Source organism: Gobio gobio, assembly GCF_949357685.1.
Source record: "Gobio gobio genome assembly, chromosome: 7".
Classification (NCBI taxonomy): Eukaryota; Metazoa; Chordata; class Actinopteri; order Cypriniformes; family Gobionidae; genus Gobio; species Gobio gobio.
In genome coordinates, this window is record NC_137103.1 from 4,509,189 (window position 1) to 4,523,564 (window position 14,376).

General features: G+C 41.2%; 1 protein-coding gene across 3 annotated transcripts in view; it reads right to left on the reverse strand.

The window, feature by feature from the left end:
- Positions 1-13,509: 13,509 nt before the first annotated feature.
- Positions 13,510-14,376, reverse strand: part of LOC307128949 (sterile alpha motif domain-containing protein 3) — a 34,742-nt gene continuing 33,875 nt past the window's right edge. For 2 of the 3 annotated variants that reach the window (XM_079821037.1, XM_079821038.1), the window contains exon 8: positions 13,517-14,086. In XM_079821037.1, the coding sequence (XP_079677163.1) occupies positions 13,802-14,086 (285 nt within the window). In that variant the 3' untranslated portion in view covers positions 13,517-13,801. Of the gene's footprint in view, positions 14,087-14,376 lie in introns of all 3 variants that reach the window. The other variant, XM_079821036.1, reaches the window with a different exon arrangement.

Here is a 14,376-nt window from a genome sequence, read left to right on the forward strand (position 1 = left end):
GAGATCCATTGCAGAATACTGTCCTGTTTTTGCAGTGAGCCACAGATGTGCGAGTGTTTCAGTCCAACAATATTCCAGTTGACTGCCAACACACCCAGGGCACAGGTTGAGGATGATGGTCCTATACCAATGCAAAAGAGGAAAGGTCCTTTGGCAATGTTGGTGGAGGAAATAGAACGGGAGGAAAGTGAGCAAGAGCCAATGGAGCAAGAACCACTGACCAAGAGTGGTCCTGATGGGACTGTGACAGATATATCTGCTGATGTAGTTCACTGCGGAGATTGGCTTGCGGTCATTTATGACCAGAACTGGTGGTTAGCAAAGGCTGTCACTGTGGACACTCATCATCAAGATGTGGAAGTGGAGTTTTTCCACCCTCATGGGCCCAACACACGATTCTACCCAAAAGGAGGTGGAAAGAATATGTGCTTCATACCATTTGATCATATTCTGGTCAAACTTGTGGAACCGTCATCACCAGGTCGTGCAAGCAGGACGAGGGAGATCTACAACCTGTCTGCTGAAGTCATGGACTTCATAGAGGAGAAACATATACACCATATACTTCCTGATAAAGCTAAATGAGTGGTGGATGTAAATCAGTCAGGGAATACAAGAGTATTCACAAGAGTTCACATATATTATTATTAATATACAGTTTGCAGTCCTGTTTTCGGAAGGCATTACATTATTCCTGCTGGTGTTGACTTTATTTTTTACTAATTTTATGTTTTTCACAGTTCTCAGGATTGTTATTTTTTGGACCAAATAGTTAAATAAAGTTGTTAAGCAAGAAGCCATCGTCTTGAGTGGTATACATTTTGGAATTGTATGTTGTAATGAGGCCACAGTCACCACCGTCAGATTAGTGTCACCACCGTCAGTTCTAGAGTCACCACCGTCAGAGGGAGTTTTATTTGTTTTAAATTAAAATGGTCTCAATATGTTTCTTCATTGCTGTTGAGTTATTAAAGTAATAGTCTCTCTTAATACAAAAAAATATTTTTGTTAAATAAAAAACATTACTTTTTCTATTTTGGCTTAAAGTAAATGTTGTATGATGTTAGAGCTTTTAAAGGAGTACACTTGAAACCTTATAAAAAATTAACAAAAGTGAATATTCAACATTTAACAGCATATATGTGTACTAAGAATGCCAGATAATGATTTAAAAACTATAAATGCATATTAGACCCAATGAAAAAAACATAACTTACTTTTTATTGTGTCTGACGGTGTTGACAAAAACAAAGTAATAACTGGAAAAACGCCTATTTTATGAAAAAAATACAAAATGAGGAGGTTGCACCAGTAAATTGATGAACAGCCAAGACCTTGGTCTATAATAAGATACCTTCAGATTTTGTCATTTAACTAACTTTTTATTTTCAAAATTAAAACCTGTTTTATCCAATTTTCCAAGAATCACTGAAATGTATCTGAATTGGTCCTAATATACAGCGTCTGGTGCTACTTGGACATGTCCTCAGTGATGATCCCGGGGTCAACAGGTGTTTCGGGTCTTTAATCAACAGACACCCTCGCCTGGGCGACCCTGCTGGGGGTGATCAATCCCCGGCCTGTGTCCAAGTGTCATGTTACTTCACGGATCCCCCCTCCGGATCCACAGCCATCATGAGGCTTTTTCGGCAGCCTCAGAGATGTTCTTTATGGCTCGGCTGCACAGTTGTCCTTTAACTCCAAGGAGTTTGAGTGTTCGGAGAAACGACTGTCCAGCAAAGCCCCGGCAACCGACCTCCACTGGCTCACTGAGTACTTTCCAGCTCTGCATACTTGACTCTCTTGCGCTCTTTTGCCTCCTCCAATCCAGTCTTCCCAGGGGACAGTAAGCTCCACTATGACCACCTGCCTGGTCGACTCCGATGTTATCACCACGTCTGGGCAGAGTGAAGTGGCCGTGATGTGCTTCGGGAACTTAAGCTGTCTACCCAGGTCCACTTGGAGGTGCCAGTCTCTTGCATTGGTGAGGAGCCCACTTGGTGAGCGTGGCTGCTGTTGTGCCTTCTCCCCAGTTCTGACAAAGGAGATGGTATGCTTGGAGGGATACTGACGCTTACTGCTCTGAATCGCTGCAGTGATTGTATCTGCCAGAGCCCTGAGGACCCGATAAAGGTGCCAGCGATACCGCCCATCCTCCAAAACCTTTGGACAGCAGCTGAGGATATGCCCCAGTGTGCCACTCCTTTGGCACAGTTGGCATGCTGGAGAGTCTACCAAGCCCCAGCGTTGCAGGTTGGATGGGCTAGGTAGAAGGTCATACACCAAACTGATGAGGAACTTGATGCGCAGTGGCTCAGAGCTCCACAACTCTGCCCAAGTGATCTTGCGCTTCTCGGCGTTCTCCCACCTAGTCCAGGCGCCTTGCTGCTGCATACCATCCATCTTGGTCCACCTCTGCCGGCACCTCGTTCTGCACCAACTGTGTATAATACAACCATAGACGTAAGATATTTATTAACATATTTACTATTATGTTTGGCTTGAAATGGTAGCCTAGCATGGAAACTCAATATAGAAAATAATAGATGATAGTTTTTTACTAATGTCCTAATAATAATGTGAAAGGTTTATATATATGAATGAACTATAGCCTACTATACTTTATATACTGTGTTATCATATATCAGATGTTTAAGTTTTTGCCTCTCAATCTGAGGATCCATATTACTGAGTAGGGCCTGTACACTCTCTGTTCACAGCACGCCCAGGTTCAGACCAAGGAAAACAGCATGGGGAGTATCACTGTCCAGATTGGAGGTTGCCTCCAATGATGTGTCAAGGGGCAACTCAGTGCTGGCTGTGGCGAAGTCCTGACATTTGTCATGTGACCTTGTATCATTTCATTAAAAAAAGTTTCAGGCAGGAGAAAGACAGGAAACAGCAATTCCAACTCCAAGCTCCCACCCATCCAGGGTTTTCTCAGTAGAGCAGATCAAGTTGGTGGAGTACCTGAAGGAGGCATCATACCTGCATTATGGCTCGTCTCCTAAAGACGTGAAGTAGAATAGTTTTACGCAGACAATGCATTTTATATGCGATTTATTATTTTGCTGTGTGTGTGTGCAGTTATGTGTGTTTGTTTTCATAAAACTATGAGTTGTTGTTCTGATTTGGTTCTTGTACACTTTCTATTTGCAGTTCCCAGGCTACAAGCCTTGCCAGAGCCACAAGCTTTAACCAAGCCAATGTGGGAAGGTTCTTCAGTAATCTGGGAGATGTCATGGAGATATATACGGTTTCAGTGCAAAAGACATATGGAATGCAGATGAAACTGGTATAACTACAGTCCAGAACCCCGGCAGGGTGAGAAAGGGTGCCAGACAGGTTGGAGCTGTGACCTCTGCGGAGCGTGGTTCTCTGATGACCATGATGGTAGCCATTAATGCCATGGATAACAGGGTACATAAATATAAATGTATTTGTAGTATATTTAACATAACATAAGTGTATTTAAAACACATTTTAGTATATGTATTATTCACTAGGGTAAACATCTTCTAATTTAATATTACAGATATCTTATCTCTACAAGGGAATTACAGAGGAGATGCTCACCACCTGAGTGTTACTCCAGCAACACTGTGGTTTCTCATTTGCGAAAAGCAAAGGCACAGGAAAAAATACAGGAAAAGCTAGCTGGCATGAGTGTGGCAGCCCACCAAGCGGACCAAACTGACTTCACTGTGCACTAAACTGTGTGAAGGTAAATTTTTTGATTAGGTCTTATAATTTTTCTAATAATTCTATTTTTCTATATCATTCTATCATTCTATATCATTTCAGATGAATGCAGTGAACTGTAATGTTCCTGGCAGCCAAGTTTACTCCACAACAGAAAGTGGTCCGGGAAATGTGTGAAAATGAGGATTTTCATGATGCAATTTCCAAAACTGAAGCCTGCCGGTAAAGCCTGTCGGTAAATTTGATGTTGTTTGATTGTAATGACTATGTAAATTGAAACCAAAAGCTTTATGTACTTAAATTGCAGGAAGACCTTACAAATACTTCTGGCCAATTTAAGGAGAAACTGGGAGACGTTTGGACATTTGGCATCCCATAGCCTTGTTCCTGGTTTAATGGGGGGTACATTTGAGTTCATTGACTCATGCCTCAAAGAAAAGTTGTATACATCCCTATAACATTTTTTTTGTAATTTTATTTTGTTCCAAGCACTTAAATCCTCTATGAAAGATATGAGAACTAGTTAAGGTACAGCAAGGCAAACAGTCCAGCCTCTTCAATCCCACTACTTATTCTGTCCCTAACCATATTTGCCATTAACTCATTTTGGATATCATGGTGTGTGTATTTTGCATTTTGGGGATCATCAAGTATTTTGTTTCCAACAGTCAAACTTGCCAATACAGCTCAATAAAGTTGCCTCGTATGGCACCATTCTCTTCTCTGTGACTTCTTTTTGCAATTGTGTGACAAACAGTGAATTGCAATGATATCGTGCGTAAACGCCCTCTCTGTGGCCAATACACACATGCAAAACAAAGTGTACTCAAAACAAAATGTTAATCCATCCTTACCCCCCATCCTTAGCATCTGATATAAACTGGAAATTAAATCTCCAAGAGTTTTTTTTGTCTATTTGCTCGTTCTGTTATGCAATTTGCACATTCACTCAATAGATACAAAACAGGACTGTTTTTCACCAAGCTGTTTTTCCAACTTTTCAAGTTCTACATTTTTCTTCTTAGCTCCATGTCTCAGGGAGTTTGATTTTACTATCAAAGTAACTTGTTCTGTACTTTCAGCCTTCAAAAGGATATTTGTCAGCTGATTCAACAAGAGCCTGCATGTCACTCTCCAGGCTTTTTTCTTTGATTGAAGCTCCTCAACTTCTTCAAACAGTGCTTTTCTTTTTTTATTCCTTGCTTGTGTTTCTTATTTTTCTTCTCCAAACTGGCTATGTATCTCTGTCTTGCACACGATACAGATAGAAGTAGTTATTTGTCAAACACCCCATTTACAGTTCCTCCTACAAACTGGAGATGATTGACAATCATTCTCTGAGCTCTGTATGTCTCCTCTACAAGGTTCTCCATCTTCCGGTTGACAGAAAACCCTCTCTATACTGTCCCTGGCCCATGAGACAGTAGTGAGAGTTGACAGCTATATGTCCAAAGAAAAGGAATTTCTGAATCTCTGGAAAAAGTGCTATGAGGAGTGTGTCTACACGATTGCAAAGTGGGTTGAAGTCAGCAAATGCAGAATGTTTTTCTGAACGTCATCATCAGTTAAATGTCCATACTGCAGAATCATTTCGTCACAGTCCTGCTCATTGACCCTTCCTTGATCTACCAGATAGTCAAGGGTTATTCTTAGCATGCCCTTCAACTGGTCAGTTTCTTTATCATCTGCCATCTTCACAGATCTAAGAGGCCCATATTTTTCCATCAAGATGTATTTCAGGGGAGACTTCTGTTGAAGTTCGTCAACTATAGCAACTTGACCGTCTCATGGGGCAGGGCATAACCCTCGAGTGCGCTATCCAAGAGGCAAAACGCTGCTCGGGAAGGTTCGAGAAACTAAAAATAATAAATATATAATGATACACGCTGATACACACGTTTCCCCAACATAGAGAACTTGTAGTAAAGAAAATGTTTGGCGTGACTATGATGCATTAAAGACAGTGATATTATAAGAAACCCCCACCCAGTACAAAATCAAGGGGAGGTACCACAACAGAAAACACTTGAACATTGCTAGCAATATAATGTTTAAAATCCCAAAACAAATATTCTGATAGTAAAGGGGACATGTTATAATTTTGTATGTGGGTCTTGTCCCACTCACATACAATGATTCTGATGCCCATGGTGTTAGTTATTCTTGTTTATCTTTTAATAACATTTATTGTATTACACTTGTGTATTCCTTGCTGATAATTCAGAAGAGGCTTTACAAGTTAGCAATCTTTCAGATAAATCAGCTGACCAACTTTAGAATTTACATTAATTATAAATTAATTAAAATGGGGGGGGGGGGGGGTGTCTCAGTGACTAGTTAGTTGAATAATTTAAATACTAGTGTATTTTCCATCGAAATGGCGCCAAATTGCGGATGTACAGCCAAAACCAGAAAAGGACAAGCAGTAAGTTTCAATCATTTGCCGGTTAAACATTTGGAGCGGTGCAAACAGTGGCTGTGGGCTATAAACCACCCGAAGTTTGGAGAGGACATTGATATGGAAAACCTGAAAAACCAGAGGGTTTGCAGTCGCCATGTCAAGCAGGAAGACTATGAACCGAATGTCCTTGGAATGAAGAGAACCACTCTGAAGGACACCACGATTCCATCAATATTCACCTTCCCTGATGACGAACAGCCTGGGCCATCTGGTGCTAAACACATTCGCCTAGAGGTAAGACTCTCGCTAATACTGGACTCTATTTAGCTGTAAAACAGCAAAGTTAGCAAAGTAACGTTAGATAGACAATTGCATATAAGTTGTATAGAAGTTGGCTGTTATCAAACTGAGCTACTTGTTGAGTTATGCTAGCTTATACCACGCAAGCCTGTTGCTGTATTCGATGGTTGAGATGGCTGCAGAGACAGATACATTTCCGAGATGGACCCCTGCTGTCGACTAGATTAGAAAAAACTAATGTTAATTCCTGTAAGCTTGAAAATAATTGACACCCACATGGTAAAATTTTTTATCTCCAGTATGTCCGGGAGTAACCTCAAACACGCATATGTTAGAGGTATGCCCTTCTTATTTGGGCAGGAAGAAAACTGCCTTGTTTTCCCTTCAGAATAAGTTCAGTTCATTCAAATGTTATTTAACGTTATTAATCTTATGTCATTTCACTCCAATCATGTCTGTTGCGTTAGTGTCGTCGGAAGATGAAGAACAATTCCTGCTGACCTTAACACCGGGCATTTTCCTGCCTCTGTCCAAGAACAATTTCTGAAGAACCAGCATACTTCACTGCATCATCTTTCTAAACGAATTCTAAAGAAACTGTATGACAATAATTAGAAGAGTTAAAAATAAAATAAAAACTTGTTTGTTTTAAAATCACCATGCCTAAGTACACCTGGAGGCCTCAATACCAGCGTCAGCAGCATTGAACCTGTGCGTGATGAAAGCTATCAGCCCGAGTCAACCATCACCTCCACATCAACATCATCATCAGATGATGAAGGTGAAAAGGACTGGTGTGAAAAGAAGCTAATTGCTAGACTATTGTTGACTTTGGGGCACAGAGGAAGGTGGATTGGACATGTCTTGAAGATGCCAAAGTCCCAGCATGGCCCCCAAGTTAGCTGTTCTGTTCGAGGGGGGCACATACACAGAACTTTCAGACTGGTGAAAGACAATGGGTGTCCAAATGATGGGACCCACTTCATTTTACAACATCCACAAGGTATACTTGCACCCTGCTATCGAGGAAGTGTATAGTGAAAAAGAACAGAACTCTTGGCAAAAGAGAATTTAGAACAGGAGGATGGAAAGAGGCTACACTTGACGGGTGATAGTCGATGTGACACACCAGGTTTCAGTGCAAAATACTGCCACTACTCCTTTATGATAGATGACACAAAGGAGATACTCCACACTGAACTGGTGCAGCTAAAATAAACATAAATAGCAGCAGAATTATAATAATGGCAAATTACAGATGCTATTTGGATTTTTGTGATAACATCCAATTCATTTTCAACCTTGCCACTGGCATTCAAAAGGGGCATGACTGAGCTGATGGACCTGGGCCATCTATTAAAAAAATAATGGGGGAACAATTTCCTAATGTCCAACATGAGTTTGACATCTGGCACACAGCCAAAGTACGTATTTGTTTTGCCAATCACTGTACACACACAAACTTCCACACTTCTCCCACCCTATCCCCACTGACACCTCATGGTCTCAGTCTTCAGCCCCTCCCAGAGCTTTGCAGCCTTGATGCACTCAGCCAGTGTGAACAATGAACAATGCAAACTTCTATTTGGTTTACGACATATAGCAGAGTGCAGGAAGTCTGCAAAGCTCTGTAAGGGGCGAAGAGTGAGAGACTAAGGTACTAAGACTAAGACTAAGGAATGGGGGGGGGCAATACAATCTCAAAACCTGTGCTGCATTTACTCACTGGTTTCCGGAAGAAGATGCAGAAGAAGGGAAAGAAAAAGGCCAGAGAAATCCTCCTTGCATGGACCAGGTCGGTTTTGGTTTGTAATGTGGCAGACTTTACATTGGTTTGCAATGTTCAAAATTACTACTTGTATTATCTTTCATAAGGTCTGTCGTAAACCATATGTGGTTTGCCTGTGCAGCAAGTAAGGGGGACGTCGAGGTAAGACATTTTATTATTTTTTTGAAAAACAATTTTTCTAGACTTGATTTGTTTTTTTCATACAGGTATTGAAATGCCGGTGGAAGTCCATTACACACCATGTGAGTAATGAGCATGAATGGACAGATGATGACGGAGAACAGACCATGCTCCTCTAACAGCCCAGGAGCAAAAGAAGCACATGTGGATGAAAAAGGATTCTGGGACATTTCAAGACCTGTCATCGCTGGTCTTCTGAGAGACATGGAAAAGATGGCCCTGTTCAAACATACTGGTGAGAATAGTTGCCCTTGTACACTTGAGTACTTTTTCCAAATCCTAATGATCATGTTTTAATTTGTTATATCCCTTCTCCCTTTCTCTTTTTAATTGCACACAGGGCCGCTGGAAATCTTTCACAGTGCACTCCTGAGATTGCCTGGTGTTCGGGTAGCGATGTCACCTTGCCATCCTGGAGCACAATGACAATATTGTCCAGAGGAAGCAGGCCACAACCAAGACAGGTGTGTTCTCATGTGTTGTCAGAGTACTATAATATCCAAAATTAGCATGTCCACAGCTAAGGGAACGATCAGACAGAAGGTGTGCAGTGAAGTGCGCCTTCTTTGAGTTGTTGTTTCGCATTGGCAGTAAGGGTATTGCACACATAAGGGGAAAAATGTCTAGCAAAGTCTTCATTCAGATTTTATGTTTAATTATATTTCCTATCCTTTACAGGACAAGCATGGTTTAACCAAGTCTTCTGCAAGAGATCCAAGCAGTGGGTCTTGAAGAAAATCTTCACACCACCCAGTTTATAGACACACTCATCCAGAGGATGGACAGAAGAACCCAAACATTCAGTTCAACGTGTCAACCTCCTCACTTGCCCTGCCACAGCCTGCGCTGCCACCCAACATTGCACCCGTGCCTAAACCATCAAAGAAGGCTGACACGGCTTCTTTCCAAAGCCGCAAAACCACCTTCGGATAGCACCCTTGGCACCTACCTCAAATTCCCTCTGCTACTCTTCCCTGAGTTCAAATCAGATTCTGCCACCGCTGTTTATATTTCATTATTAATGTTTTGCTTGCTTTGTGTGTGTGTGTATTGTGCAGGACATTTTTAGATGCATCTCCTTGTTTATTTTAATGTGTACCCTTGACTATGGTGGAACAATATTTTTCCTTTGTGAATAATAATAATAAAAAACATTTCTTCATCTAACCCTGTACTCCTGTGTACACCAAAGTTCTACATTAAAAACCTGTGGAAGGAGGCTGAATGGTTACTGTCAGTGATTTTGCTGTCATCACTTACTGTACTTACACTGTAAGTACCTGGATTATTTCCCTTATTGGAATTCACTTTGGGTTAAAAGTAGAGAGCCAAATGTATATTACAGAACGTAGACTTCCACATTAAAAAGATGATGCAAGGCAGGACCATATCAACAGAGTAGCTTAGTAGCGCCACATATGAAGTGCTTTCCTCCAATTGAAATCCCTATTTCTCTAGGCTAATACCTACTCTAATGGAGGAACAGTAAGGACTATTACATGAACCACAAACAATGTTAGGGGGGGGGGGGGTTGCTGTTTCATGCATACTGAGCTTTTTACACTGTTAAAGACTTAGATTCCCATGCTAAACAGAAATAAAGTAGGACGTTTGATGGAGTATTTCTGTGCCAAAAATACTCCTTCCGGTTTCTCATAAGTTTCGGAAAGTTTTTTTAGAGTATGGGTCTATCTGACGTCAGCAAGGGTGGAAATGTCGTTGTACTGGCCGTACGGGCTCTTCTCCCGGAAAGGGGCGCAGGTGCGCGACCAGAGCGAGAGAGCAAACGCTTTAGGGAAGCGGCTACGCTGCAGTCACAGGACTTCACGAAATCAACAATGTCAGCAAAGATGTGTGTTTTTGGTTGTCAGGGCAAGACAACCCTGCACAGCTTCCCAAAGAACCCAGCGTTAATGGGACAGTGGATGGAGTTTGTTTTTCCGGAGCAGCAACGGGAGTTGTGTAAGTGTTTTGTTTGTTCCCTGAATTTCGTCGACGATGGTTTATAAACAAGGCCCAGTTCAACTCCGGATTTGTAGCTCGTCTAATGCTGAAAGATGGAGCGGTCCCAGCGATTAAGGTTCACAGTCATGTGTTGGAAGCAGGCGGTGAGTAAAACTGCTTCAAATGTCTGTGTGTTGTTAGCTATCGACTCCTTCATTCAAATGCGCTTCTATTCCATTGTTTTTCTATGTAAACACGCACCAGTCTGACGTGAAAAACCATTCCGCTCTCTACTGCTTACATTAAATCACATACAATAGTCCATAAACCAAATCATGTCCACATAAACCATGAGTAAACACACAAACATTGTGTAAAACTTGCGCATGACAAGCTGCTAAGCAAGTATATAAGTTACAGTTACAGTACATACCATAGAGACGTTCTGCTGTAGTCATCATTGCTGCTTCTCCTGTTCAATTTCAGACTCTAGATCTGATTCTGGCTCATTTATGTGTAGCTAAATCTGATTGATAGTCATGGTTTATTTAGGATAACGTTTTTCTCCACTTTTAAGGATGTCAGAGCTTTCAGACGCTCTCAACGCAATCGCTGCGTGCGCTCGTGATTCTTTAGCTCCGCCCACACGACACGCCTCCAGCCGCTCGGTTTTTTTTCCGGAAAGACTCGGTACAGCGTATCTTTATTTTATAAATATAATAAAACTAAAGACTTCTCTGAGATATGAAGGATGCAATACTACTGTATAGGTACTCAAGATTGACATGACATTGACTGAAACTAGCCTTTCCCCAGTCTCTCAACCCATTCCATGAAGTGACGGTAGGCTATCTATAAAACAGTTAGCATTATGTTATCAATGCTAGCTACTTACAACTACAGTAGGCTAGCATAGATGTAAATATAACAACGATAGCTCAGCTGACTACATGGGAAGAACACTGTGATAATGCCGGGTCTCCAAACTCTGTACATGACGTGTTAGTAACAAAAAGAAAAATACTCACTTTACACTCAGGCGTCCGTTTGTCCCTGTGGGCTTTGGCTGGCATTTCTTTTGGGATCCTAAAAGAGGTTTCCAGGTTTCCTAGGACTCTCAATCGGTGTCCATAGGCGCACAGCGAGAGCACTGGCACCACCAGTCCGCCCCAGCTCGAGTCTGCCCGGCCTCTTCCTCCTGACCGCCCAGCAGGTTTTGCTCCTCTGCTACAGCAGCTGCTCCGGCCGCCTCTTGATCCTCCATAATCCACAACTGTTCCTCGCTGTATTGCGGCTCGTACAGGTAGCCACAAGCATCAGAATCACGCACCAGATCTTCAAAATCCCCTTCTGCCATATCATCTTCAAAACTACATTCCGCCATCGTGGTTAGCCTGCTATTCAGCTTTCTACACAGAGCAAGAGTCTGTTAGCTTAGCTTAAAAAAAAAGATGGCTGACACCATTTGTACATTCTGTGAGTGAGATCCCACCCCCTATGGGCAGGTTGAAAACATTTGGAACTAGCTCCTGCTACTGGCTGTAGTCTCAAGCCACTGGCCAAAAAAAGCCTCCAATGACGGAAAATGGCGATATTTGGGTCATCTGAGGTTTTTTTCCAGACACAAAATACAGAAATCTCTCGTTTCAGGGGGACATGAGGGAGGTAAGCAGGATCATACGAATATACTACCGGGTTGCTACTGATACAAAGTTTAATGCTAATCGCTGAACTATCCCTTTAAGTGAAGGGTGATCCAAAAATGACCACGTCAGCTGTGATGTGAGTACAAAAAATAACTCCATTACTTAGCGTCCCTGCGTGGATGAAAGTAAAACTCCTACATCAACAAAAGCAATGTCTCCTTCCCTGCTGCCATATTACCCCGTAAATTGGTACTATAAATATATTTCCATGTTTATGAAATCCGTATCACTGCTACAATGTTTTAATTGCCTGCTTAATCAGCTCTTTATTCTAACGGTCTCTCTACATAGCAGTTTATGAAGACAGCTGACATTTTATAATTTAATTTCCTTTATCCGGCAAGAGCTACCTATGTCAGAGATAGAGAGAGTTTCTGGTGGTCAATAAAGAAGGAAATTGATTAACATTGTTGCTGTTTAATTACAATAACGAATCAATCACGGAGAAAAATAATAATTTGTATAAATGGCGGTTTTAATCACAGGTTAGAATTATAATCCCTGATTTGTTAATCTGTGTTTAAAATTATGCGGTGCAACACAACTCGATTTAAAATAAAACCCAGAACAACAAATACTTGATTAGCTCCAAACCTTGTTTAATTTAATCCTCATTGGTGCAACCCACCCAATGTGTTAAAGCTGGATTACAAAATTTATAAATGTTACTACTGAAGTGGATTTGTGATTTTTAGATGCAGCTCTTACGCAGATCTGCAAATGGGTGTCTCATAGCAGCATGATTATTAGTATGATTAGTATTAGTAACTTATTTTAAGGGATAGTTCACCCAAAAATGAAAATGATTTACTCTCCCTCAAGTCATCCTAGGTGTATATGACATTCTTCTTTCAGACGAATAAAATCGGAGTTATATTAAAAAAGTCCAGGCTAATCCTAGCTTTATAATGGGAGGACTGTTGTTCTGTTTTTGAAGTCCATAAAAGTGCATTTATCCATCATATAACTGCTCCACATGGCTCCGGTGGTTTAATAAAGGCCTTCTGAAGCGAATCGATGCGTTTGTGTAAGAAAAATATCCATATTTAAAACTTTATAAAGTAAACTATCTAGCTTCCGGCCGATCGCCTTCTGTATTCAACTTACGGAAAAAGTTGAACGCCTCCCGCAGTTTAAAATGCTTTTTCCGTAAGTTGAATACGGAAGGCGATCGGCCGGGAGCTAGATAGTTTACTTTATAAAGTTTAGCCGTGTGGAGTTATATGATGGACAGATGATAACCCTCTAACTTCAATACGTTTTATTCCAATTCCAGTTTTATAACTGGTTTACTATAAAACCAATCAACTTTTGTCCAAATAGTGTGGTAATCATGAACATTCTGCATTATGTGCCAAATAACAATTGGCAGGTTTTACCAGGAGGTTTTCCTTAAAATGAAACAAAAGAGGACTGATCCCCTGAACTGAATCCAGTGTTTACCTAAGAAAATACCCATGGAAAATAAAAGAATGGATTTCAAGCTTTGGAAGTACTGTACATATGTGGTTTTATTTCCAAAAAAGAAACAAAAGAAAGACAGACATGAAAAAAGGGATTTGAACAATATACACTCAATTGCCAGTTTATTGGGTCCACCTTGCTAAACTAACTCAGGTTGTTTTTAACAGTGTTGACAGTGCAGCATTGATTTGATCGAGGTGTACCTAATAGACTGCCAACTGTCAACAGTACAGCCGCTGTACTTCTATACACAACTAAACTTTTACGTTTGCAACAGTACAACATTAGAGGACAGCAGCCCAACTCTACAGTGTTTTAGTACAGCAGCTTGTTTTTTAGAGACATTACCTTCGGGCTAGCTTTCAGATCATCCAGCTCAAGGAAGATCTTTTGAAACGCCTCAAAGGTGTTTTTCAGTTCTTTTGGGTAGCTGAGGTTGAGTGCGTATATCAGCCCCATTAGCAGCGCACAGGCCCGGGGTATGTCTAGGTCTTCCTGGAGTTCTGTTCCCTCGATCACAATTCTCGCGGTGATTGGGTCAGCAATTGTGGCTCCTTTAGTTATGATAATCTTCATCGCTTCATTGGTGTTCCCATCATCCTAAGTAGATCAGAATCAATGTCAGTGTAACCAAATAATCCATTAGCAATCGGATTGATGGCTCAATCCGACTGAACAGCCTTCATGTAAACACCTTAATCGGTCTGATTGAGCTCGATCCTAATAAAATTTTGATCTGATTTAAGGGGTTGTTTTTTTACTTTTCTAGTCCGATCAAGAGGACATCTAAACACTTGATTGGCTTGAAAACTGAATCCGGAAAGGACTGCGCATGTGCAATGACGTAGAAATGACGTAATGACGTGTGATGAACACGTTTAATAAACTCT